Below are 27,865 nucleotides of genomic sequence, written 5' to 3' on the forward strand. Positions count from 1 at the left end.
CTCCTCTTTCAGAGACTCTGGTTCTGAACTTCTGAATAAGATTCAAAAACTGCCCAGATAATTCTGATGCACAGGCAGGTTTGGAAATCCTGGCATTAAATGACCAACCTCTCAAGTCCTTTACAACTCTAATAATAAGTGATTCTTTGCATTGTAACTAAGATATCAAGATACTGTCTTTGATATCAATTTTTTGTCACAGATCTGAAATTGCACAGTGATTTTGCATCTTCCATAAAAACAGAAGTTAGTTACAGGCAGAATCATCTTAAATAATCCTCTTAGCAGTATTAGAGAAGAGACCTGAAAGCAAAATGATCAGACCCTATATTTATCTATTTTTTAATTTTTAATTTTTAAAATTTATTGCTGCATAGTTGATTTACAATGTTGTGTTAACTTCTGTTATACAGCAAAGTGATTCATATATATATACATTCATACATATATATACATATATGTATACATATGTATATATATATGTACATTCTTTTTCACATTCTTTTCCATTATGGATTATCACAGGATATTGAATATAGTTCCCTGTTCTATACAGTAGGACCTTGTTGTTTATCCATTCTATATATAATAGTTTGCATCTGCTAATCCCTAACTCCCAATCCATCCCTCCCTCACCCACCCCTCCCCCTTGGCAACCACAAGTCTGTTCTCTATGGATCAGACCCTATATTAAAATAGTTATATAAGACCCCTTATTTACATATGCTATGTGTCATCAGATTCCTAAAAGTCAAGGTGTCCAAATCAAGCATTAGATAGAGAGGAGGGAAGTGTAGTTCAGGAAAAAGTTCTTAGGCCAACACTACAGAAAATGCATTGTTGAAACTTCAAAGCTCTTTTTTAATCTACAACCATTACACTCTCTCTCCTTCATTCCTCCAACATGGGAAAACCCCTACAGGTTGCCACAGTTTTGATGACCATCTGTCTTCCAACCAAGATGGCGGAAAAAGCAAAAATGTGGTGAATCTTGGAGCAATCCGACAAGGCATGAAGCGCTTTCAATTTCTGTTAAACTGCTGTGAGCCAGGGACAATTCCTGATGCTTCGATCTTGGCAGCCGCCTTGGATCTTGTAAGTTGTTGGAAGAATTTTCTCACTCTGTATCCCATTCCAGTTAATTCTGCTAATGGAGGAAAGCATGAATCCCTACTCCAAAGCCTAGCTATGGGGTTACGTTTTTCGTCTTTTTTTTGTTTTCCTCAGCATTAGTGGCAAGAGGAGGGGAAAAGGTAGTAAGGTGAAAGAAGAAAAGAAAGGGGAAAAAAATCTTAGTAAATATATTCTGTACAGCATCATGATTAAAAGTGTATGAGGGTTCTGGAATGAGACTGCCTGGGTTAAAATCACTCTGACATTTATTAGCTAAACCCTGTAAAATAAGATTAAGAGTAATAATAATATTATGCCTACCTCCTAGGGTTAGTGTGAGGATTAAATGAGATATTAGATGTAAAGTTCTCATCATAATGCCTGAAATATAGCATTTGCCAATAAAGTTAGGTCATTATTATTATTACATTATTAGTCATGTCTGTCATGTATTAGTCCTTTAAACTCTGTCTTGGTTTAATTGCATATTAATTGAGGGAAAATATGAAGCAAGGATCAATTGAAATTAATTGCACAGAAGCACCTTGAACATTGTGTAGCCTTATACACATGTAAGAGATTCAAGAGTATAATGTTGATCGTGTTTAGAAAGTATTTTTGTCAAATAAATGAGACCCAGATATGAGTTTTAAACACATTCTTTCAATTTCCTTTATTTATCTTCTGGTTTAATAAATTCTTCATATGCTATATAAATACTAGGTACAAAATTCCAAGTAAATATCAAGAAATAAAAGTCTTCTGTATTTACATTTTAAAAAGAAAAACTAAGATAGACATTTTTACAACAAAAACCCTTTAGCCTGCCTATAAATGATCCCTTTTTATAACACATGAATATGTAACCAATTGCCACTCATATTTTACCTTGGAAAATAGTCCAAACCTTTTAATATAATTCATGACATTTTTCTGTGACATTAATAGCTTTTGCTCTCATGATATTTAGTGACCAGCAAGGTATGTAGCTTCACTTAAGCTGAAAATGCAAATACCACTGTAATCACCCAGAATGATGACCTATGGTTATTTAAGATTTTTCAGTCAGTTTCCGATTCCTGGACATTGGTCTTTGAAAGTATTTTTTTTTAATTCCAAAGTGTTTAATGTGTACTGATATATGCTATGATGACTGTAAAATGCAGACAGTCACAGGTCTCCAGGAGAGCTGAGGCAGGTGGCAATCAAACAGTCAAAGAACAATGAGATGCCTGTCTAAGTCAAGAGAGCTGACAAGGCAAAGAGCCAATTTCTTGTTTTCTAAGTGGGAGAGAGGAAACCAGCCTGTCACTCTTTTGAGTCATGCATGGTTCTTTTTAATCACCAACTGGCCAGGGTTCAAATCCAGGAAAGGATAGAGCCAGATTAGAACAGACCTTATATTTGGTACAATACCATGTTGACTCTCTCATTAAAAAAATTATGTGAGATCACTATAGGAACTTTAAAATGTGAAAAATAAGAAATTCTGTATTTTAAACCTGATAGTTTAAATGTGATTAAGAAAGTGAAGATGACACAAACTAGTTGAACAATGGTTAAATACACAATAACAATGGTGCATTAGAACTTTATGAGTAGTTTATGCTACAGTGTTCCAGATGTACTATTATGTCCATCTTTCTTTCAATCCTAAAGTCACAGATACTTTGGAAAATTTTTAGACAAGTGAGACATCAAATTTCTCCAGCAACTGTCTGAGTGTAAAGAAAATGATAATAATGAATCATGTTACTTCAACTTACTGTTGAAAGAGAAAGACAGAGGCACATCTGCCCATACAAATTGGACAATGTTAGGATAATAGCATTTGGACAACAGTCAGTAAAATAAGCACCTGATGACAGAGAGAATGGATTGTCCTTCCCTCTTCTGGAAAGCCTCAGCCCCACACCCACAACTCTTTCAGAGATCCTGAGTGAAGTCTCCACATGAATGCATATCATGTACTGGACTCCAAGCCACTCTTTTCATTCACGCATTTTCCACATGAGAGAACAAAAGCCCCAAGAGCTAAGGTGACTTTACTCAAGGTCATATAAGCCAGTCGAAGTGAAAACTGGGCTCAGAGCAGAACCTTCTGATTCTATTCAGGACTCTTTTAGCAATACCGTATACTTTCTCTGTAAAAAAGAAAAAAAAAGTTATTTAGGTAAATCAGAAAGAGTGTCTCTTGATACACTGAAAATGTACTTAAATGTATATGGTCTCCATAATAAAGAAGACGGCAAATGATTTCTAATGGTCCAAAAGCAATTGAATCTTTAAAAAAAAAAGATCGTGAATACATGATGAATTTATAATAGGAACATATAGGAGATTTTCAACTTTAAACATTCACACTACACATTCACCCACTAAACCAGTGATTCTTAACATTTTGGAGACAAAATCTTTGAGAACTGAATGAAAGCTATGGAGAGTTATGGAGAGAATTACACTTACAGACAAAATTCAGCCTGTAATATCAGAAGGTTCATGAACTCCCCCAAAACCCACCCTTGAAACAAAAAATGGGAAGAACACAATCTCAATGTATTATCATTGACAAAGAGAGTCTCTTTAATAAAGTAGTTGGAATGATTTTATTAACATTGATGGTGTAAAAACAGAAGGAATAACTGCTTCCTACATAACAAGCTTTTAAGCTTTATAAGATATGTGGTCATGGGAGAAACAGGAGGCTTGTCACAGAGAGTGATACATTTGAAAGTTTAAAAAATAATCCCAGTCGAGGGCTTTCCCTGATGGTGCAGAGGTTAAGAATCCTCCTGCCAATTCAGGGGACATGGGTTTGAGCCCTGGTCCAGGACGATCCCACATGCCCTGGAACAACTAAGCCCATGCACCACAACTACTGAGCCTGTGCTCTAGAGCCTGCAAGCCACAACAACTGAAGCCCACGCACCTAGAGCCTGTGCTCTGTAACAAGAGAATCTACCGCAATGAGAAGCCCGTGCACTGCAACAAAGAGTAGCTCCTGCTTACTGCAACTAGAGAAAGCCCACATGCAGCAGTGAAGACCCGAAGCAGCCAAAAATAAATAAATATATTTTAAAAGTAATAAATAAAATCGTGTTATCAATAGGCTCTTTAAAAAAATAATCCCAATCAAACAAATTAATACTGGCTTCTGAATGGAGATTATAAAAGTATTCATCAATATTCTTCTTAAAATAATCAGTCCCTTGGATGCTGGAATTTCATTCCCTCTCATCAGATGGTTCCATACCTATATGATTTCCAACTGCTATAATGCTTAGAGGTTTCAAGGAGATTTAATTCATGGCTGAATTCCAGAAAACGTTTAAAATTTATTTTACTTCCTCCAAATAAGACTATGGCCAGGTAGTTACCAGATCACTAGATTCTCCTTTCTTCCCTTTCTGTTGGACCAACTCTGGCCCTGCTTGACCTTCTCAATCTTATTAATCTCATGGTAATAAATAAAATAAAGGGGGTTTGATACTTATAAGTGGTGTCTTCAAGCTTCAAAGTAAAGAAGCATTTTCTGATCACTATAGATGTCCAGTGATGAAGTAGAACATTGAGAAGTAATTAGCTCTTTGTCACTACACTGGACTCAATGGGGAAGTACAGGGAGACTCAAGAAGGGGGTAGTTAGTATGAGTTTCTTTCGTATCTGAGAATCTTTGATTCTAGGTCAAGGCCAAGGAGTGTCCAGAGGTCAGAATCAGTCACGGTTTAAAGGAAACAGAGACAGAAGCCAGGTAGACCTGGTTGGTTGAAACAAAAAGGGATAGGTGATGATGGTGGTGATGGTACTCATGGTGGTGGTAATGTTGGTGGTGATGGTAGTCATGGTGGCGGCAGTGGTGAGAGAGGTGGTGGTAGAAGATAAGAAAAGTAACATTTTCATTGTATGTCATAGTTAATAAAGCACCTTCACATTCATTGTCTTATTTGTTGATATTAGAGGAAAGGGTTAAGCCAGGACATGGTCCCCAAATGAGGGTACATTCAACTTCAGTTTCTCAGGTATAGACAAGTGAAGGAATTGAAGTCACTGGTGAATACTGGCAAGAGAACTGAGAGGAAGGAAAATATAGCTGCATGTCCAATATGTTTGAATCATAGTAACATCCTGTTTTTACCATCATTGTGCAAGTGTGGCAATTGCAGTTGTTCATACCTGTCTCTTTGGGTTAGGAGACCCTTGAGATTACTCTAACATTCACAAGTTGTCTTCTATTAAATGTATTATTAATTTTGTATCCTCAGTGTTTGGTTTCACTTAATATCTGATCTCATCTGCTTCCTGACTTTCAGAAATGCTTCACTTTTAAATATGTTCTAGAATGAATTTGGGAATGTTCCTCCCTCTGCAATCTTTTGGTAGAGTTTGAGAAGGATCAGTGTTAGCTATTCTCTAAATGTTTGATAGAATTCATCTGTGAAGCCATCTGGTCCTGGACTTTTCTTTGTTGGAAGATTTTAATTACAGTTTCAATTTCACTACTTGTGATAGGTCTGTTTATATTTTCTAATTCTTCCTGGTTCAGTCTGGGAAAATTGTACATTTCCAAGAATTTGTCCAGTTCTTCGTGGTTGTCCACTTTATTGGCATATAGTTATTTGTAGTAGTCTTTTATAATCCTTTGTATTTCTGTGGTGTCTGTTGTGATTTCTCCTTTTTCATTTCTAATTTTATTGATTTGCATCCTCTCCCTTTTTTTCTTTTCTTGATGAGTCTGGCTAAGGGTTTATCAATTTTGTTTATCTTCTCAAAGAACCAGCTTTTAGTTTTATGGATCTTTGCTATTGTTTTCTTCGTTTCTCTTTCATTAATTTCTGCTCTGATTTTTATGATTTCTTTCCTTCTACTGAATTTGGGTTTTTTTGTTCTTTCTCTAGTTGCTTTAGCTGTAAGTTTAGATTGTTTATTTGAGATTTTTCTTATTTCTTGAGGTGAGATTGAATTGCTATAAACTTCCCTCTTAGAACTGCTTATGTTGCATCTCATAGGTTTTGGGTCATCGTGTTTTCATTGTCATTTGTTTCTATGAACTTTTTTATTTCTACTTTGATTTCTTCAGTGATCTCTTGGTTATTTAGTAGCACAGTGTTTAACCTCCATGTATTTGTGTTTTTTACAGTTTTTTTTTTTCCTGTAATTGATTTCCAATCTCATAGTGTTGTGGTCAGAAAGGATGCTTGATACGACTTCAGTTTTCTTAAATTTTCCAAGGCTTGATTTGTGACCCAAGATGTGATCTATCCTGGAGAATGTGCCATGTGCACTTGAGCAGAAAGTGTATTGTGCCACTTTCCAGTGGCATGTCCTATAAATATCAGTTAAATCTATCTGGTCTATTGTGTCATTTAAAGACTGTGTTTCCTTATTTATTTTCTGTCTGGATGATCTATCCATTGGTGTAAGTGGGGTGTAAAGGTCCCCTACTATTATTGTGTTAGTGTTGATTTCCTCTTTCATTGTTGTTAGCATTTGCCTTATGTACTGAGGTGTTCCTATGTTGGGTGCATAAACATTTATAATTGTTATATCTTCTTCTTGGATTGATCCCTTGATCATTATGTAGTGCCTTTCCTTACCTCTTGTAACAGTCTTTAGTTTAAAGTCTATTTTATCTGATATGAGTATTGCTATTCCAGCTTTCTTTTGATTTCCATTTGCATGGAATATCTTTTTCCATCTATTCACCTTCAATCTGTATGTATCCCTAGGTCTGAAGAGGTTCTCTTGTAGACAGCATATATATGGGTCTTATTTTTGTATCCATTCAGCCAGTCTGTGTCTTTTGTTTGTGTCATTTAATCCATTCACATTCAAGATTATTATCGACATGTATGTTCCTATTACCCTTAATTGTTTTGGGTTTGTTTTTGTGGATCTTTTTCTTCTCTTGTGTTTCTTGCCTAGAGAAATTTCTTTAGTATTTGTTGTAAAGCTGGTTTGGTGGTGCTGAATTCTCTTATCTTTTGCTTCTCTGAAAAGCTTTTGATTTCTCTGTTAAATCTGAATGAGATCCTTGCTGGGTAGAGTAATCTTGATTGTAGGCCACCACCACCCTGATACCAAAGCCAGAAAAAGCTATCACAAAAAAAGGAAATTATAGACCAATATCACTGATGAACATACATGAAAAAATCCTGAACAAAATACTAGCAAACAGAATCTAACAACATATTAAAAGGATCATACACCATGATCAAGTGGGGTTATCCCAGGGATGCAAGGATTCTTCAATATATGCAAATCAATCGATGTGATAAACCATATTAACAAATTAAGGAATAAAGGACATATGGTCAGCTCAATAGATGCCAAAAAAGCTTTTGACAAAATTCAACATTCATTTATGATAAAAACTCTCCAGAAAATGGGCATAGAGGGAACCTACCTCAACATAATAAAGGCCATATATGACAAACCCACAGCAAACATCATACCCAATGGTGAAAAATTGAAAGCATTTCCACTAAGATCAGGAAAACGACAAGGATGTCCACTCTCGCCACTATTATTCAACATAGTTTTGGAAGTCCTAGCCACGGCAATCAGAGAAGAAAAAGAAATAAAGGAATACAAATTGGAAAAGAAGAAGTAAAACCGTCACTGTTTGCAGATGACATGATACTATACATAGAAAATCCTAAAGATGCCACCAGAAAACTACTAGAACTAATCAGTGAATTTGGTAAGGTTGCAGGATACAAAATTAATGCACAGAAATATCTGGCATTCCTATATACCACCAACAAGAAATCAGAAAGAGAAATTAAGGAAACAATCCCATTCACCGTCATAACAAAAAGAATAAAATACCTAGGAATAAACCTGCCTAAGGAGGTGAAAGACCTGTACTCAGAAACCTGTAAGACACTGATGAAAGAAATCAAAGATGACATAAACAGATGGAGAAATATACCATGTTCTTGTATTGGAAGAACCAGTATTGTGAAAATGACTCTACTACCTAAAGCAATCTACAGATTCAAGGCAATACCTATCAAACTACCAATGGCATTCTTCACGGTATTAGAACAAAAAATTTTACAATTCGTATGGAAATACAAAGGACCCCCAAATAGCCTGAGAAAACCATAATTCAAAAAGAGACATGTGGGCTTCCCTGGTGGCGCAGTGGTTGAGAGTCCACCTGCCAATGCAGGGGACATGGGTTTGTGCCCTGGTCCGGGAAGATCCCATATGCTGCGGAGCGGCTGGGCCTGTGAGCCATGGCCACTGAGCCTGTGCATTCGGAGCCTGTGCTCCACAATGGGAGAGGCCACAACAGTGAGAGGCCCACGTACTGCAAAAAAAAAAAAAGACACGTACTCAGTGTTCATTGCAGCACTGTATACAATAGCCAGGCCATGGAAGCAACCTAAATGTCCATCAACATGAATGGATAAAGAAGATGTGGCACATATATACAATGGACTATTACTCAGACAAACATAAAAAGAAGTGAAATTGAGTTATTTGTAGTGAGGTGGATGGACATAGAGTCTGTCATACAGAGTGAAGTAAGTCAGAAAGAGAAAAACAAATACTGTATGTGAACACATATATATGGAATCTAAAAAAAAAAAATGGTAGATGAACCTAGTGGCAGGGCAGGAATAAAGACGTAGACATAGAGAATGGACTTGAGGTCACGGGGAGGGGGAAGGGTAAGCTGGGATGAAGTGAGAGAGCAACATTAACATATATACACTACCAAATGTAAAGTAGATGGCTAGTGCGAAGCAGCTGCTTCGCATAGGGAGATCAGCTCGGTGCTTTGTGACCACCTAGAGGGGTGGGGTAGGGAGAGTGGGAGGGAGACACAAGAGGGAGGGGATATGGGGATATATGTATTCACATGGCTGATTCACTTTGTTATACAGCAGAAACTAACACAACACTGTAAAGCAATTATACTCCAATAAAGATATTTTAAAAATTATATTCTATGTTTTCCAATGCATTTGTGGTTTTAGTCATATACATATATGTATGTGTATAAATATAGATAGAAATACAAATATAGAAATATATATAGATGTAGATATAAATGACACAGATGGATAGATTGATGATAGACAGATAGATATAGATGTCAGATAGATATGCAGATGCAGATATAGGTATAAATATACAGATTTATACATAGGTATAGATTCTACCATTTCATCAGATAGGATTTGGGAGAGGAGGGGAAATGAATGTGTTCAGTTCATCATCACTTTCCAGTCCTTCACTTTCTCCCATCTCTCTTTTATTGTTTGCTTTTGTTGGATGTCGCATTCATTTTTTTAAGTGCAGCTTAAATACAGTGTTTATATTATGATGTAATTTTATTTCGGCACAGTTTTCATTGTTTCGTTGCCTTCATCATAGAATTTAAATGTGATTTTTTTCAAGTTTCCAATTTTCTTCAGAATTAAAAAGTATTATTAAATGAAAGAAGTACTAGAAATGTCAATGTTCAAAGTCTTGCCAATCTGAAGGTTTTTGTTTTAGAGTCCTCTTGTCATTATTGCTATGACTACAAAGGGATAATTGGATACGTTTTTAGTCCAGCACAGCTCCTCCTCACACTCTTCCTCTTTAGTGTAAATTTAATAAATGCAACTGTAAGGCATTTTTAAAAAGATATGTTTTATAAAGGATTCATTTTATCTTTAGGTTCATATAATCTACAAGCACAAAAGTCGTTCAAACAAAAGGCACTTCTGTCTATTTTATGTATATTTCAGGTGAAGTTATCTATCCTTGTATACCCAGTTGAATATATAACATGTACAGACATAGTGATTTCTAATTTACTGGTAATTTATTAGCCTAAATAACACATAATAATGTCAGTTTGCTTTAGGAACAGTTTCATGAATATAAGAGAGTCAATGGGATCATAGTTTTCTCCTTAGTCTGTGGACAGAGAAAACCTAATTCATATTAAATTATAATAGCTTCATAAATAGATAGTTTTAGGAGGACTGGTTATATAATTTTTATCCAAATTGGGACACTTTTGTGAGTGAAATGGAGTGCTATCAATAATTATACCAGTTAGACATAAACTAGAACTCTTGTGGAAAATGAAACATTTGGTTACCATATAGTCATACTTTCAGGTTCACTGCAACAAATGTAATCCACATTGGGGTTTACCATCATAAAACTACTTGATGATGAAAGGATATTAGCTTTTTTCAAGGAGTTAGGAATATATGCAGACTAGGAACTATCAAAGCAAAATAATATTGTGTCCTCTTTTGAATCATAAGGAAAGTTGAAATAATCCAGTAACAACCAAAACTAAATGGTCAAATTATTCACTTTATTCTAGTGGTATTCTATACTGAATGTTTGAAAACATTCTATGAAATGTAGCATAAAAAGGATGTATATCATGAATATGTAGAGTTTAAAGAAAAAATTTGAATGTCACATATCCACTACATATCTTAAAAAATAGGGCATTTCCACTTTCTTTAAAGTCCCCTGTATCTCCTTCCCTAATTACTCACCCCTATTTCCTAGAAGACACTGCTGTCTTGAACTTTGTTTTAATCTTCCCTGTGCTTGCTTTATTTTACCACATGAGTTTGTATACCTAGAGAATATATCATTTTGTTTTGTTTCCTTATGCTGTATGTTAATGAAAATTTTAATGTAATTTAATTTATAAAAATTTTCTTTAGTGGTTAGCATTTTTATGTCTTTTTAAAGAAATCCCAAGGTAGTAATAAATACATATTAAATTTTCCTCTAAAAATTTTAAAGTCTGCATTTCACATTTAGGTCTTTAACTAGAATTTTTTGTATGTATAAAACAGGATTTTTTTTCTTTCTTTTCTTTTCACATGAAAAAAAAAATATCCTAGCATAATGTATTGACTAATTTATACTTTATTATCTGATGTGCAATACCATCTTAATCATGTGTCAGGTTTCTATGCATGCATGGGTGTAAGTCTGAGTTTTTTTTCTGTTGCATTCCATGTGTGCTCTGAGTCAATCTACTCTGTCTTAATAGCTTGAACTTTGAACATCACCTAGGTTGTTCTTGGCTTTTTGCTCTTCCATGTGAATTTTATAATTAGCTTGTCAGTTTCTATGAAAATCTTTTGATTTATTATTGGAATTACATTGAGTCCACAGATAAATTTAGATATAATTAAAATTCAAATTGAAATTCAGATCTGAATTGATAATTCAAAAGTTCTATTTCTTTGAGTCCATTTAAGTAATTTTAATATTTTTAGCAATTTGTCAGTTTTACCTCCATTTTCATATTTGTTGAATTAAAATTGATCATAACATTTTCTTATTAGTTTTTGATCTTTGCAGCATCTGTAATTATTTTTTCTGTTTTTATTCCTAAAATTATTTCCTTTTCTTTTCTTGGTTAGGCTTGCCAGATATGTCAATTTCATTAGTCTTTTTTAATGGTACAATAGAGATTCTCTCTATTGTATCTCATTCTCTAATTCATTAATTCCTGCCCTTATTGTTTTTATTGACGTATAGTTGATTTACAATGTTGTGGTAGTTTTAGGTGTACAGCAAAGTGATTCAGTTATAAATACACACACATATATAATATTCTTTTTCAGATTCTTTTCCCTTATAGGTTATTACAAAATATTGAGTATATCCTGCCCTTATTTTTATTCTTTCCTCCTTCTTGCTTTGAATTCATTGTCTTATTATTTTAACTTATTAGTTGATTGCTTAGCTCATACTTTTATTTTTTTCTGCTCAAAAACTGAGCATTTAGCTATTCATTTCCCTCTAAGTACTCCTTCAATTACATCATAAATTTTGATAAGTAGTATTTATGTTACAATTTATTTTTAAGTCCTTTTTAATTTATTTAATGGTTTCCTTTTCCATGGGTTATGAAATATGTACGAGTGTGTGTGTTTCAATTTTATAAATTTCAGAGTTTTGTTAGGTATCCATTTGTTATTGATTTCTAACTTCATTTTCAGATAGATTCTTTGGAATTAATTTAAACTTGCTTCATGAACTAGAGCATTATTAATTTTTGTAAATGTTCCATGTGTAGTTGAAAAGAATGTGCATTCTCCAGTTGTTGGGCACAACATAGAGGCTTTTCTTTCCTTTTTTTTTAATTGAAGTATAGTTGACATACAATATTATATTAATTTCAGGTGTACAACACAGTGATTTGGCATTTATATACATTATGAATTGATCACGGTAAGTCTAGTAACTATCTGTCAACTTTGTCATACAAAGTTATTATAATATTATTGACTGTATTCCCTTTACTGTATATTATATCCCAGTGACTTATTTATTTTATAACTGGAAGTATGAAACTTTAAATGCCCTTCACGTATTTTACCCAAACCCTGTTCCCCCCTCAACCTCCCATCCCCACCTCTGGCAACCACTAGCTTATTCTCTGTATCTGTGAGTCTGTTTCACTTTGTTTGTTCATTTTTTTGTTTTTTAGGTTCTACATATCAGTAAAATCATACAGATTTTTCCATCTTATTTCACTTACCATAATACCCTCTAGGTCCATCAGGGTGCAGTGTTTTATATTCAAGTCTTCTATATTATTATTTTTACCCCTCACTACTTGATCTGTCAAACACTAAGTTGTGTTAAAAATCTCCTCTGTGATGACAAACTTGTCCATTTATTTCGTAGTTCCAGCAATTTCTGTTTTATTGATTTAGAGGCAGATCGTTTAGAAGTATGACAAGTATCTGGTGCTATGAACCTTTTATCACTATCTAGTGACCCAGTTTATTTCTAGCGTATGTAAGATATATTTTTCTTTGATAATAATACAGCTGAAACAGTTTTATTAGCATTGGTCTGGTCTTTTTGCCAGTCCTTTCCTTTCAACTTTTCTACATCTTTGTGTTTTAGGTATGTGTCTTGTAAAAAGCAAGTATTTGAATTTTTATAACATTTTAGTCACTTTTTTTCCCTAGAAAATTTAGTACATTTGCACAGATTATGATTACTTATATAGATTCACTTCTGTCTTCTTCTGCCTACTTACCACATTTTTTCATTATTTCATTTTATATGTTTCATTATTTCATTTTTTCATTATTTCATTTTTCATTATTTCATTGTATATTCATTATTTCATGCCTTCTTTCAAATAGTGTTGAATTTTGTTTTATTTCTTTTGGTTTGGTTTAGCTTTGTTTTATTCATTTTTCTTTATCAGTTTTAAAATTATTCTATTTATATTTTTAAAAATTGCATGCATATTTAACTCAACAAAGTCTAAATTTAATGAATATCTTTATTCTTCTTTCAAACAGTAAAAGACTGTAGAGGGTTTTAACCCCAATTATTGTTCAATATTTAGTTCTCTCTTATTTTTGTTTTAACATTGATAAAGTAGACATTATTTTTATTGATTGTTAGGAAAATGATTTTTAAATTTGCCCAAAATCTTAGCATAGTCTTTGCTCACCATTTCTCCTTGCATCTCAGACATTCCTTTCTAAGATCTATATCCTCCTGAAGGAAATCTTTCAGACATTTCTTTGGTGATGATCAACTGGCAGTAGCTCTCTCAGCCACAGTTTAACTGAAAATGTCTTTATTTTGGTCTCATTCTTGAAAGATACTTTGATAGAATTAGAATCATAGGCTAACATTTTCTTTCTGTACTTCAAATATATTATCCCCTTCTCTTCTGGCTTAATTGACATTCTTTTATAGGTAATGTGTCTCCCCCAATTCCTTCTCCCAGTTGCTTTTAATACCTTCTCTTTATTGTTGATCTTTTGCACTTTCACTAAAAAGTTTCTAGCCTATATTTCATATTTCATTAAGCCTGTGAATCATGTAATTGGCATATTATGTCTATTCTGGAAATTTTCCAAATGTTATTTCTTCAAAGATTGTGTCTTTCACATTTTCTCTAATTTTTCCTTCTGTAAACTGAAAAGATGCATGATAGAGCCTCTCAGTTTATCCTCTGTTTTTGACAACTTCTTTCATATTTTTCATTTCTTCATCTCTTTCTATGCTGTATTCTGGCTAATTCTCTTCCATTTCACTTTTTCTTTTTTCACCTGTATCTAATTTCATGGTTCTTAACCAGGGATAACTTTGCCCACCAGGGAACATTTGGCAATGTTTGGAGGAATTTTTGGTTGTCATGACTTGGGAATTGCTATTTGCATCTAGTTGGTAGTTAATAAAGATTCTGATAAACATCTCATAATACATAGTGCACACTTAACAAAAAAGAATTATCTGGCCAAAATGGCCAATAATGCTGAAGGTGAAAAAACTGATCTAATTTTTGTTTTAATCTATCCGTTGAGTTTTAAATTTCAAGCACTACATTTTTTATTTGTAAAAGTTCTATTTCTTGTTTTAAAACTACATGGTCAACTTTGATAATCTAATTCCTTCTACTTTCAATACCCACATTAATCTGTAGATGTATTTGATACATTATGATACCTATAGCCACAGTCTTTGTAAAGGGTCTGATTCTACACTTTGCTGTTTCTTCCTACTCTTACTCATGGTGAATTTTTTAAAACATATTTTTAATAAGCTTAACTCCTTGAAACTTTATCTGTGCTGATTCTTTAAGACCTGTGTTAGAAGCAGTGTTATTCAGTGGACCAGCAGTTTTAGCAACATCTGTGAGTATGTTAGAAATGCAGATTTTCAGGCCCTGCAACATCTGCATCAGAACCTCTGGGAGTGGGCCCAAAGAATCTATTTTAACCATATTCTCTTATGCATACTCAAGTGACTCTTATGCATACTCAAATTTGAAGATTTGAGAAGCACTAGTTTAAAGTATTCCTCCAGAGAGAATTTCCATTTCTTTTCCTCAGGCACCTCAAAATATCACCAACCTAAGATCATTTTTTAACTACTTTTTGGGTGCAAGGAGCATGAAAGTAGTGCCCATTCTACTCCAAACTTATATGAAAATGTGGAATTTTGATTAGAAGTTCTCATTTAAGACTTTTTCTTTTTTTTTTTCTTTTCTACCCAGGGCCAAGACTAGTCATGCAAGCTTACTTCTGTGGGGTAGATCATTTTATTTTTCATGCAATGAAAGTGACACACACCTGGGATATTGGCTTTATATAGGAGTGTATGGCCTGATCTCACACTCCACTTTGGACCCAGACATTTAATTTGTGGCCCATTGAAACCCCATACTCTGGTCTTGCCACAGTCAGTAGAAACCCTTGGGGCATATATTCCTACACTAGTTCACACCTTTCTCCCTACCTTCACCCCAGAATTGCACTTTCTTGTAATTTCTGTTCTCCAATGGTCTATCATCTCATGTTAGAAACAAAAGCAAAAACAAAGTGAAAAAAATTGCGGTATTTTATCTAGCATTTTTAGGTGTCTAAACCAAAAGCTATTTGTCTTCACACCTAATCCATCATACTGTCAGAAACAGGAGTCCTCATTTGGTTTTTAAAACACTTACCCAAGATATTAGCATGATCTGAGTAAGTGTTAAAATGACTACCCCGCCAGACTGTGTACTAAACAATGATGCCTGCCTCTAGCCTGACATCTGAATCATTTCTGTTGCCCTCAGCTACTGCAGAAATGGGCAGGGGCAGAGACAGCCTGTCAGTTGCTTAATGATCTCAGTCAGGCAGAGAATTCAATACAAGCTAAGTAATAAATACTGAGTCACAAGCACATGCCCTCTAGCAAACGAGGTTCCATTGTATACAAAGAACCAAAATAACTGCTTATTCCCAGTGTTTTTAAATAAATAGGTATCTTGCACCAGCAAGAGCTTTATATTTTATTTTAAGGCAATACAAATATTATGTAATTCCCCAGGGACCAACATAAAATATTCAGTTTTTAAAACCAGTTAGTTCCTGTCCTGTGTTATGAGTTTTCAGGATCAGTCAGTGTTTCTTCTCACATAATAAGCTTAGATACAGTCCTTCAGGGAGAGGAATGTATTGCAATTATAACCTTCAATTAACCATCATACCTTGGTAACAATATTTTCTAGGTCCCCAGGCAAAATAAAGCACAGCTGTTTGAATTAGTATTCTAGTTCTCTTCTTTACTTTCATAAAGGAAACATTCAATATACATAACGATCTTATATAACGCAGGAAAATGCCAAAGGAAGTCAAGGAAAAATAGCTTGATGCTTGACGTTTTCTAGCTGTAGAATGTTAGAGAAATCCATGCTGCATAATGCATGACATTTTGTAATTTTAACTAGACAGCTCTGTAGCCACTGCAGAGAACACCTTATATAAAATTGAACCATATGAAATTGATGATATTCTACTATTTTTGACCTTCAAACTTAGAGATTCCATAAGGTTCAACCTAACATTTTATCTTCCTAGTTAAAATTGATTCTTGCTTGTCTGGGAACTATGAAGTTATGACATAATAGAATTGAAGCCACTCTGTGGTGTTATGGAACATAAAGAGGTGATCTGGCAGACATATTAATAAAAAAGAATTTAAATATGCCTACTTTTCATTTAGGACCACCAGCAAAATTGGTATACCAATGGTATTAAATTTTGTTTAGATGTTCACTTTTAACTATGCCTCTGGTACTCTGCGGTTCTTTTCATCCATGCAGCATTCTTCTGATTCATTTTTCTCCATTTGTGCTGTCTTTCTCTGTGATGTGAATTCATCCCTATCCATTCTGTCATGCTTCCATTTTTCACTGCTTCTTCAGATTGCACTTGAAAGACTGAGCTGTAAGAGGTAAGCTCCATCAAAAGAGGGAAAATTGAATTTCTTTTAAGTCCAGGAAGAATCCTTTGTCTAAGGTATTCTATAACCCTGCTCCTAAAATCAATACTTTCTAACTTACACTTTGAAAGGAACTTAATAAGGAAGATAATTCCCCATAGCCACACCACAGTAGACTGCCTTGAATACTTTCACACACAGTGTGAAGTTGACACTTGTTGCTAAGTATCTTCTACTAGGATTCATAGTTGAGTACTTAGCTTTGTACCGCAGCAGTATCCTCTGTTTTCTGTACAGTAACATACACACTACAATACCCCAGAAATTGGTAGCACTCAGTGCCATCTCAAGTGTGCTTTCACCTACCAGGTTTATGAGGCTTATAATAAGAAGACAATATTTAAGTCACGCTATGTCATCATCCCTTGATTCAAACAGTGACATTTCCAAAAGTTACTGGTTTGATCCAATTTACATGGATCAAATTTATCAGATAATAACCAACCCTCCCTTTAATGTTGTGCTGTATGGTTAATTAGTGGGAATTATTTTGATAATGATCTCAATTCTATTTCCCAACTTAGATTAGGATGTCTTAGGGCCGATAACTGATGATGTCTGGGTTTTATCATAAGAAGCTTTTCAGAGCAGAGAATTAAAATTGCTTTTCATTCAAAACGCCTTGAGCTTCCTAACCAAATAAAAACATATTTTCTAAAGAAGGCAAGCCAATCGACATAGGAAACCTTACATAACACAATTTGGGTTTTTTATTCATCTTCTGTTAGTCCTCTCAGTGCCATCTAGTAGTTAAGAGCAATTAAAAGAAAAAAAAACCCACCTCTGCCCCATACATTTGAGTTAGGTTAAGTTTTACCCTTGTTCATTGTGAAGGAGCCAGGGTTCATAACATAATGCTATTCCAGCAGTGTTGTTTCTGTCTTCCCATCATTAAGCAATGAATCCCATTGTTTTTTATTGGAAATGTGTCCAAATGTGACAGGCTAAAAATAAATTTGCATCACTCACCTTGCCCTCCAGACTGGCATTCGTTTTTAGAGATAGATGTTCCAGCCTTTCCAGATGCAGATTCGCATATCTGAGATGTTTAGTAAAATGAATATTTAATACAAGAAGAGAGTATAGATATTTAGTCAGTATATTATGGCACCACAGTAATGATAGGTTTGATACAGAAAGTCATCTGACCCTTTGCAATCTAAAGTCTTTCTATCCCTGTGACTTGCTGCCAAGTCTTGGCACCAGTGCAGTTGATGATAGTTTCTCATCACCAGTGTCCATCTTTTATTAATGATAGAGTCTCACCATTGTGTTTATCTTGTATTCTGCCTTTTCACATAAATTAACTTTGTCATGGCAATACAACATATGCTTTGTAAAATTAAGTCCCAACATAAATAAATTTCTTATTAGAATTCTTGATGGTTTCATTTAAGTTTTAGACAATGAGAAAATGCTTAATGGGCTAACTTACTTGAATCATCCAGGGTATTTGAGACAGTGTGGTACTCAACAGTATGAAGTAGCCAACTCTGCCTGAAGAAGGAAGGGATTAAGGAAGGCTTCTTGGAGGAGGTAACTAAACTGAAGCTTAAAGTGGAAATTTGCCAGATGGAAAAGGGGCTTAAAGGCTCTGCAAGTCATGGAAACAACACATGGAAATGTATGAGATGTCATATCTGGGAGACTAACCAGGTTGACATAATTGGACCACAGAGCACTTGAGATGGGGATAGAGAGAGAGGTGAACCAAATAACGAATGTCAATTATCTTTATTCATTGATGACTGAGGTAGATTGAGCCTATAATATATTTTAAATGCGAAAATGATGTGATTATACATTTGTGTTTTAGTAACTAACATTATATGACATTATTGTCCCCCCCTTTTTTTTAAAATTTTTTGGCTGTGCTGCACGGCCTGTGGCATCTTAGTTCACAACCAGGGATCGAAACTGCACCCCCTACAATGGGAGTACGGAGTCTTAACCACTGGACCGCCAGGGAAGTCCCAATTGTCCCATTTGTAAACAGTGACTTTCTACATGCATTCTAGAAATCACCTTTTCCCAAGGCTTATATGAGTATAAATTAAGACAATGTAGATACCAAAGAGGAACTACTACAGATCTGGGCATGAGAGAGACCTGAGATTGAATCCTGTGTCGACTTCTTCCCAGCTCTACAATAGTGGAAAAATTATACCTCATTTTAAAAAAATATTAAAATGAAGATATTGTTTCACAGGGTTGTTATGATAATTAAGAATTACAATTTATAAAAACTTATTGGCACGTATTGATATTCTCTGTATATTAGCCCCTATTTTAACATTATGGATCGATGGATTGTTAAAAATGCTATTGCTTGAATGATGAAAACGGTTTCAACTTGAAAACGTGTGCTTACTAAGCAACCTATGGTTATTAGGTAACTGAGGTGATAGCTAATATTGTGATGTATATTTTTTTAACTGGCATGAATGAATTTTTTTAAAATTTTTATTTATTTTTTTATTTATGGCTGTGTTGGGTCTTCGTTTCTGTGCGAGGGCTTTCTCTAGTTGTGGCAAGTGGGGGCCACTCCTCATCGCGGTGCGCGGGCCTCTCACTATCGCGGCCTCTCTTGTTGCGGAGCACAGGCTCCATACGTGCAGGCTCAGTAATTGTGGCTCATGGGGCCAGCTGCTCCGTGGCATGTGGGATCTTCCCAGACCAGGGCTCGAACCCGTGTGTCCTGCATCGGCAGGCGGACTCCCAACCACTGCGCCACCAGGGAAGCCCCTAAATTTTTGATGTATGTCCTTTTTGCGACCTGTTGACCTATGGGAAACTTCACACTCCTTCCCTTATTATTACCTTTTTCTTTTTTTTTTTTTTTATAAAGAGTTCAGTAGATATCTCACTCTTACCAGTTTCTGGGTATCAACTAAAAGCTGTTTCTTTTATTTTTTCAAGCACGTCTTGACAAGATGGAGCCATATTTTTATTTTCCTGAAGAAATGCTCTATTTTTCACTTATCAGTTAAGCAATTTCCTCTTTGTCAAACATTTTCAATTGAAACCATGCCTATTTAAGCAGAATTTGGTCTGTTGTTTATGAAAAATTGGGGAAAGAGACTAACTAAATCTAATTTATTTATTTATTTGTTTGTTTATTTTCCATTTCAGGCCCTATTTTATTCTCTGTTTTCTCTCACAACTCAGCCTAATGTAGTAAGCTCTTCCTTTTCTTACTAGCCAAAATGAGGGAGCAGTTGCACTTGCTTGGAGCTTGTGGATGGTCCTACATAACAAAATCCCTACGGACCCCCTTGGTTAACATACGACTAGTTCTAGAAATTGAATATGTGTTTGCATCATGTTAATTTTAGGTTTAAAAAAAGCATTATATTTAAAACCTTCTGATTAAAAATTATTTCACACTTAAATCCCAGCTGTCTCTGAAATATGCAAAGAGTCATGAAATTACTTGATATTCTCCAAAAGGAGAAAAACTCAGAAACCTACTTAAAATGTCTAATTTTTCAATACCCAAATTTGCCTTCATGGATTCATTTTCCAGATTTCCCACTACTATTGTAACCATGCTAACACTATGCTGGGAAATATGGCTAAACTAAATCAAAATACGGAGACGAAAACAAACTAAGAGTACATAGTCATTTAATTTAGGTTCAACTTCATTGTTTGTTAATCCTACATTACTCTTTCCTTAACAACCCTACTCAGGAAGCGCCTGTAGTAGCCAGAGCAGCGCTGTTCCTGGAATGTGCCCGTTTTGTTTACCGCTGCAACCGTGGCAACTGGCCAGAGTGGATGAAAGGGCATCATGTGAATATCACCAAGAAAGGCCTTTCCAGGGGACGGTCTCCCATTGTGGGCAACAAGCGGAACCAGAAGCTGCAGTGGAACGCTGCCAAGCTCTTCTACCAATGGGGAGACGTGAGCTTTTGATTTTCTTCTATAAAAATTAGGCTGAGGGAAGTGAAGAAGTTTTGTGTTTATGTTTGTTCATTTGTTTGGGAGACAATTTATTGAGTATCCGTTATGTACCAGGCACTGAACAAAACATTTCAGGGGAAAATAAATATAATTCATTTAATCTTCCCAGTTAATCTACAAAGTTAGACATTATTATCTCTTCTGTCTCTTTTCCTGGTTCTCTGCCTCTTTCCTTCTTACAAAGGCAAACATTCTCAGCATCTCTTATAATTTCTTCCTGTATAATCTGCACCAGGATTACATTTATTCCTGTATTTTCAACTGTTAGCTGTATGCCAGGGGCACACACTCCTCTATCCATAGCACTCTTTGGATCCCCGACCAGCATCACCAACTGTACTTTGGAGGCATTCACTCAATGTCCTGAAACTCAATCTGACCAAAATAAAACCCTTCTCTCCACTTAAACACACCCCCATCTGTAACCCCTCTTGAATTTTCTACTCTTATTAATAGTACCACCATCATCTAAGATGACAGCCTTGAACATATTCCAAACCTTCTTCTCTTATTGATTCCACCTCTTCCATGTTACTGATGCCGTTTTAGGTCAGAACTTCATTACTTCTCATCTATATGACTAAAGTATTTTCCTATTTAGTCTCCTCCCACAATCTCCCCTCATCTGACCCATCCTACACACTGCCAGTAAAATCATCTCTCTTTGGCATAGCCCATCTAAAAACAGAACATTCATACTTATCTCCCAGCCTCCAGACTTGCTCCCTCCAATTCATTCTTCAAACTGCTGTCGGAGTGATTAGGCTAAAATGCAAATCACATTATAGTGCTTCAGTGGCCCTCCTTTTCCCTTGGGATAAAACCCAAATTGCTTAGCCTGGCATTGCTGCTGTCTCCACAACCTTTGTTCAAATCACACCAAGATTACGGATGGTAAGGCAAATGAGCTAATGTATCTAAAGAACATTTATCTCAATGCTTTGCATCTAAGTGGTGTTCAATAGTAATGTTATTATATTAATTCTTGAAAGGGTATATGATTTTTCTGTGCATTGTTAGGCAGCTATCACAGTGTTCCTCGAATGAGTGATAAGGCTCTCCCTCACTCAGAAAGTACCTTCCATCCTTCTTCAGAATGCAAAATGAAGTCCAGCTTCATGAACTGTAGGATCTAGTCACAATCTACCTTTCCAAGCCCTCGGGCACGTTATTTCCTCTCATAAAATGGTGCTTCAACCAATTGGCTTATTTGTCAGTCTCTGAACATGTCAGTGCATTTCCCTGAATATGGATCTTTTGAAGCTCTCCATCCGGAATATCCACTTTTCCCCTTCCCCATTAGCCTACACAGCAATTCTTCAGAATCTACAGGAATGAAACTTTGTATGATTCTCTGAAATGAATCTGATTTCTCCATGTTCTAATAAATAACGTGCTTTCAGTCTTTTACACCGCTGTTATTTTGGTATGTTATTACCTCCCCAATAGACTGTAAGCTCCTTGAAGTAAAGAGCAAGACACAGAGTCAGATACCCTATTTGACTCTGAGTTCAAGGTTGCTGAGCAACCTAGAGCAAGTCTTTCAACCTAACTTTCCTAAGTGCCTAACAATGATCCTTCTTTATGAAGGTTTATAATCTACTAGGGCATATTAAACAAAGATACTGATGTACTGTAACAATTTATTCAACTTTATTTTTACTTAATACATAACAAATTACCTCACCTAATAAATATTTGATGAATGAAAAAGGAATAAACATATTCCCAAGGCACTTTTCTGATCTTAGAAGAGACAGAGTGCTAAATTATTATTTAGGTATTTAGTATTATCCCAGACAAGTTCATTTTTTGAGCAACCTTTTAAGCTTTATGAACTGTGGGTTTAACTTAAATTGCTTGGTTTCAGCGTCCTGGGAGGTTCGATGTAGATTTTTCCCCCCTGTGAATCTCACTATTAAGTCTGCTGGCTCCACTCCAGACTCATAATTCCACATCTCCTTCCTTAGAGAGGATTTCCAAAAGAGTAGCATCAGGACAAGGCTTTTTGTTGAGGTGGTGGTTTTTGCTTTTATGTTTTGTTTTGTTTGCTTAAAACTTCTCAGGTTAGCAGCTAAAATTTTAGGATGCTGTGATATTTTTCTACACTGCTTTCTTTCTCCTTTTTGTGGTTTTTGTTACTCCCCACTTAATTCCAGAGTTTAAGCAGACCCCTTTGTTTTCAGATAGCCAAGACGTTCAGACAACTTGTGTTTTTATTTAAAGTGTTCTGGACATATCTTTGTCAGTTTCCAGTAGTGAATCTAATCTCTTGAATGCCCAGAATGTAGTAACTTTTCTAAATATTTGAAAAGGATGATATAGGAAGAAAAAATAAAAGTAGCTGGAATTTTGTTCTTATTAATGCACAGGGTAACCAAACTGTCAAATTCTACGTTCAGTGCTCATTTTAGCTTTTTGACTCTCTTTCTTAAGCATGCATCTCCTCTTTTGTTGCAAACAATTTCTCATTGGAATGTAAAAGGAATTAGATAGAGGTAGCATATTTTGTCTTTTCTTTTGGAAAATTCCTTTTGGTAAATCAGACAATAGTACATGATGATTCAGAAGAACAGATACTAAGTGTTGGTTTTATGAATACCTTGTAAGAGCCAGTATTGCCCATGTGCTGACTTATTAAAAATCATATTTCTAATGTTGATGTTGGGTACACTATCAAAAGAATAGTATTTCTTTCTCATTCATAGTGTATCATGGAGGTGGGAACAAAGTCTATAAGAAAGTCATTGATTGCATATATGATGACAGATACAAATAAAATTGCAGTTCCAGAATTCATGCCAATCTCCAAGCTCATTAGCATGATAGTGCCTTTCTCATAAAATAGCATAATCAGAAACACTCTGAAGAACTGTGACTTCTTATTTTTTACTACAGCAAAATCCTTCATTAGAAACAACTGCAAAACAAAACAACCAAAAAACGACAAAAAACAACAACAAAAAACAACTGCATACTCCCTCATGTGAAACCTATAAAATAGATGACCTTTGAGGAAATAGAAATATTTTCAGAAAATGTTTTGTATGAGAATAAAAAAAGCCATTCCATTTCCTAAAAGTCTTTAGACATAGTGACCTTAGAGATAGCATCAGTGCCTTCCCTCTCTGGGTTCCCACATTGGGAAATGAAACATGGTGATAACAACACTGTGGCAGACAGAGGAGGCCTATACTGAAAATAGTTCCCATTAATTGGTTTCTGGTGACCTCTGTAATGTGAGAGCCTATCTTACAGTCTGACGTATCGCATGCTGTTTCATTCTTCTTCTCTTCATGGTAGGCAATTGGCGTCCGGTTGAATGAGCTGTGCCATGGGGAAAGTGAGAGCCCAGCCAACCTGCTGGGTCTCATTTATGATGAGGAGACCAAGAGGAGACTGAGAAAGGAGGATGAGGAGGAAGACTTTTTAGATGACAGTAAGGAGACTCCCTTTACTACAAGAACCCCTGCTTGTAAGAACCTCTGCTTTAGGAGCACGTAATATTTCTCTTTCCTCTTTCACCTTCTTACCACATTCCCATGTCTCCCACTGCACCTTCTCCCCTATTCCCTCTGCATGGATGTGAGCATGTGCATAAAGCCACACAAAGAGAGAGCAGGAACCAGAAGGAGAAGACTGTAGACAGGGGCAAAGAGTTGGCAATATGGAAAACTCATTGCTTTGTAGTCTCTGACTCTTAATATTGTAAATACGAAGATCAGTTTTAGTCTTACTTGAGAAAACATAGTTGTGCTGCCCCAGAAGAGGGCTGGTCAGGGTTTGTATTTTATTACTGCTCTTGGAGTTTTAAAAAAGGATTAGACCTGAGGTAGACCTTTAAGATGGCGGAGGAGTAAGACGTAGAGATCACCTTTCTCCCCATAAGTACATCAGAAATACATCTACATGTGGAACAACTCCTATAGAACACCTACTGAACGCTGGCAGAAGACCTCAGACTTCCGAAAAGGCAAGAAACTCCCCAGCTACCTGGGTAGGGCAGAAGAAAAAAGAGAGACAAAAGAATAGGGATGGAACCTGCCCCGCTGGGAAGGAGCTGTGAAGGAGGAAAAGTTTCCACACACTAGGAAACCCCTTCACTGGTGGAGGCAGGGGTGGGAGGGAGGGAAGCTTCAGACCCACAGAGGAGAGCACAGCAACAGGGGTGCAGAGGGCAAAGCAGAGAGATTCCTGCACAGAAGATCAGTGCCAACCAGCACTCACCAGACTGAGAGGCTTGTCTGCTCACCTGCTGGGATGGGTGGGAGCTGGGAGCTGAAGCTTGGGCTTCGGAGGTCAGATCCGAGGGAGAGGACTGGGGTTGGCTGTGTGAACACAGCCTGAAGGGGGATAGTGCACTACAGCTAGCTGGGAGGGAATTCGGGAAAAAGTCTGGAACTGCCTAAGAAACAAGACACCATTGTTTTGGGGTGTGTGAGGAGAGGGGATTCAGAGCACTGCCTAAATGAACTCCAGAGATGGACGTGAGCCATGGCTATCAGCACAGACCCCAGAGATGGGCATGAAACACTAACGATGCTGCTGCAGCCACCAAGAAGCCTGTGTGCAAGCATAGGTCACTATCCACATCTCCCCTCCTGGGAGCCTGTGCAGCCCGCCCCTGCCAGGGTCCTGTGATACAGGGACAACTTCCCTGGGAGAACATATGGTGTGCCTCAGACTGTTGCAATGTCATGTCAATCTCTGCTGCTGCAGGCTCACCCTGCATTCCGTACCCCTCCCTCCCCCTTGCCTGAGTGAGCCAGAGGCCCATAATCAGCTGGTACATTAACCCGGTCCTGTCTGAGTGAAGAACAGATGTCCTCAGGTGAGCTACATGCAGAGGCAGGGTCAAACCCAAAGCTGAACCCCAGGAGCTGTGTGAACAAAGAAGAGAAAGGGCAATTTCTCTGTGCAGCCTCAGGAGCAGCAGATTAAATCTCCACAGTCAACTTGATGTACCCTGCATCTCTGAAATACCTGAATAAAGTTCAGGGCACTGGTCCACAAGAGACCTCCCGGCTCCACATAATATCAAACAGTGAAAGCTTTCCCAGAGATCTCCATCTCAATGCTAAGACCCAACTCCACTCAACGACCAGCAAGCTATGGTGCTGGACACCCTATGCCAAACAACTAGCAAGACAGGAACACAACCCCACCCATTAGCAGAGAGGATGCTTAAAATCATAATAAGGTCTCAGACACCCCAAAACAAACCACTGGACACAGACCTGCCCACCAGAAAGATAAGATGCAGCCTCATCCACCAGAACACAGACCAGGTCCCCTCCACCAGGAAGCCTACACAACCCAGTGAACCAACTTAGCCACTGGGGACAGACACCAAAAATAACGGGAAATATGAACCTGCAGCCTGTGAAAAGGAGACCCCTAACACAGTAAGTTAAGCAAAATGAGAAGACAGAGAAACACACAGCAGATGAAGGAGCAAGGTAAAAACCCACCAGACCAAAAAAAAAGAAGAGGAAATAGGCAGTCTACATGAAAAAGAATTCAAAGTAATGATAGTAAAGATGATACAAAATATTGGAAATAGAATGGAGAAAATACAAGAAACATTTAAAAAGGACCTAGAAGAACTAAAGAGCAAACAAACAATGATGAACAACACAATAAATGAACTTAAAAATTCTCTAGAAGGAATCAATAGCAGAATAACTGAAGCAGAAGAATGGATAAGTGAACTGGAAGATAAAATAGTGGAAATAACTACTGCAGAGGAGAATAAAGAAAAAAAGAATGAAAAGAATTGAGGATGTCTCAGAGATCTCTGGGACAACATTAAATGCAACAATATTTGAATTATAGGAGTCGCAGAAGAAGAAGAGAAAAAGAAAGGGACTGAGAAAATATTTGAAGAGATGATAGTTGAAAAGTTCCCTAATATGAAAAAGGAAAAAGTGAATCAAGTCCAGGAAGCACAGAGAGTCCCGTACAGGATAAAAACAAGGAGAAACATGCCAAAACACAAATTAATCAAACTATGAAAAATTAAATACAAAAAATATTAAAAGCAGTAAGGGAAAAACAACAAAATATATACAAGGGAATCCCCATAAGGTTAACAGCTGATCTTTCAGCAGAAACTCTGCAAGCCAGAAGGGAGTGGCAGGACATATTTAATGTGATGAAAGGAAAGAACCTACAACCAAGAGTACTCTACCCAGCAAGGATCTCATTCAGTTTCGACAGAGAAATTAAAACCTTTACAGACAAGAAAAGCTAAGAGAATGTAGCACCACCAAACCAGCTTTACAACAAATGCTAAAGGAACTTTTCTAGGCAGGAAACACAAGAAAAGGAAAAGACCTACAATAACAAACTCAAAATAATTAAGAAAATGGTAATAGGAACATACATATTGATAACTACCTTAAATGTAAATGGATTAAATTCTCCAACCAAAAGATATAGACTGGCTGAATGGATACAAAAACAAGACCTGTATATATGATGTCTACAAGAGACCCACTTCAGACCTAAGGACACATACAGACTGAATGTGAGGGGATGGAAAAAGGTATTCCATGCAACTGGAAATCAAAAGAAAGCTGGAGGAGCAATTCTCATATGAGACAAAATAGACTTTAAAATAAAGACTATTACAAAAGATAAAGGAGGACACTACATAATGATCAAGGGATCAATCCAAGGAGAACATATAACAATTGTAAATACTTATGCACCCAACATATGAGCACCTCAGTACATAAGAGAAATGCTAACAGCCATCAAAAGGGGAAATTGACAGTAACATAATCATATTAGGGGACGTTTAACACCCCATTTTCACTAATGGACAGATCATCCAAAATGAAAATAAGTAAGGAAAAACAAGCTCTAAATGGTACATTAAAGAAGATGGACTTAATTAATATTTATAGGACATTCCATCCAAAAACAACAGAATACACTTTCTGCTCAAGTACTCATGGAACATTCTCCAGGATAGATCATATCTTGGGT

At 36.2% G+C, this 27,865-nt stretch overlaps 1 protein-coding gene across 5 annotated transcripts in view; it reads left to right on the forward strand.

Annotated features, from left to right (window-relative positions):
* UNC80 (unc-80 homolog, NALCN channel complex subunit) overlaps positions 1–27,865 on the forward strand; it is a gene marked incomplete at both ends in the record, with an annotated part of 248,689 nt that overhangs the window by 92,818 nt on the left and 128,006 nt on the right. For 4 of the 5 annotated variants that reach the window (XM_081242190.1, XM_081242188.1, XM_081242189.1 and 1 more), the window contains 3 exons: positions 923–1,095; positions 20,600–20,812; positions 24,176–24,311. In XM_081242190.1, coding sequence (XP_081098316.1) covers positions 923–1,095; positions 20,600–20,812; positions 24,176–24,311 — 522 coding nt within the window. Of the gene's footprint in view, positions 1–922; positions 1,096–20,599; positions 20,813–24,175; positions 24,348–27,865 lie in introns of all 5 variants that reach the window. The other variant, XM_081242187.1, reaches the window with a different exon arrangement.

This window comes from Mesoplodon bidens (assembly GCF_964165515.1).
Source record: "Mesoplodon bidens genome assembly, chromosome: 8".
Taxonomy (NCBI): domain Eukaryota; kingdom Metazoa; phylum Chordata; class Mammalia; order Artiodactyla; family Ziphiidae; genus Mesoplodon; species Mesoplodon bidens.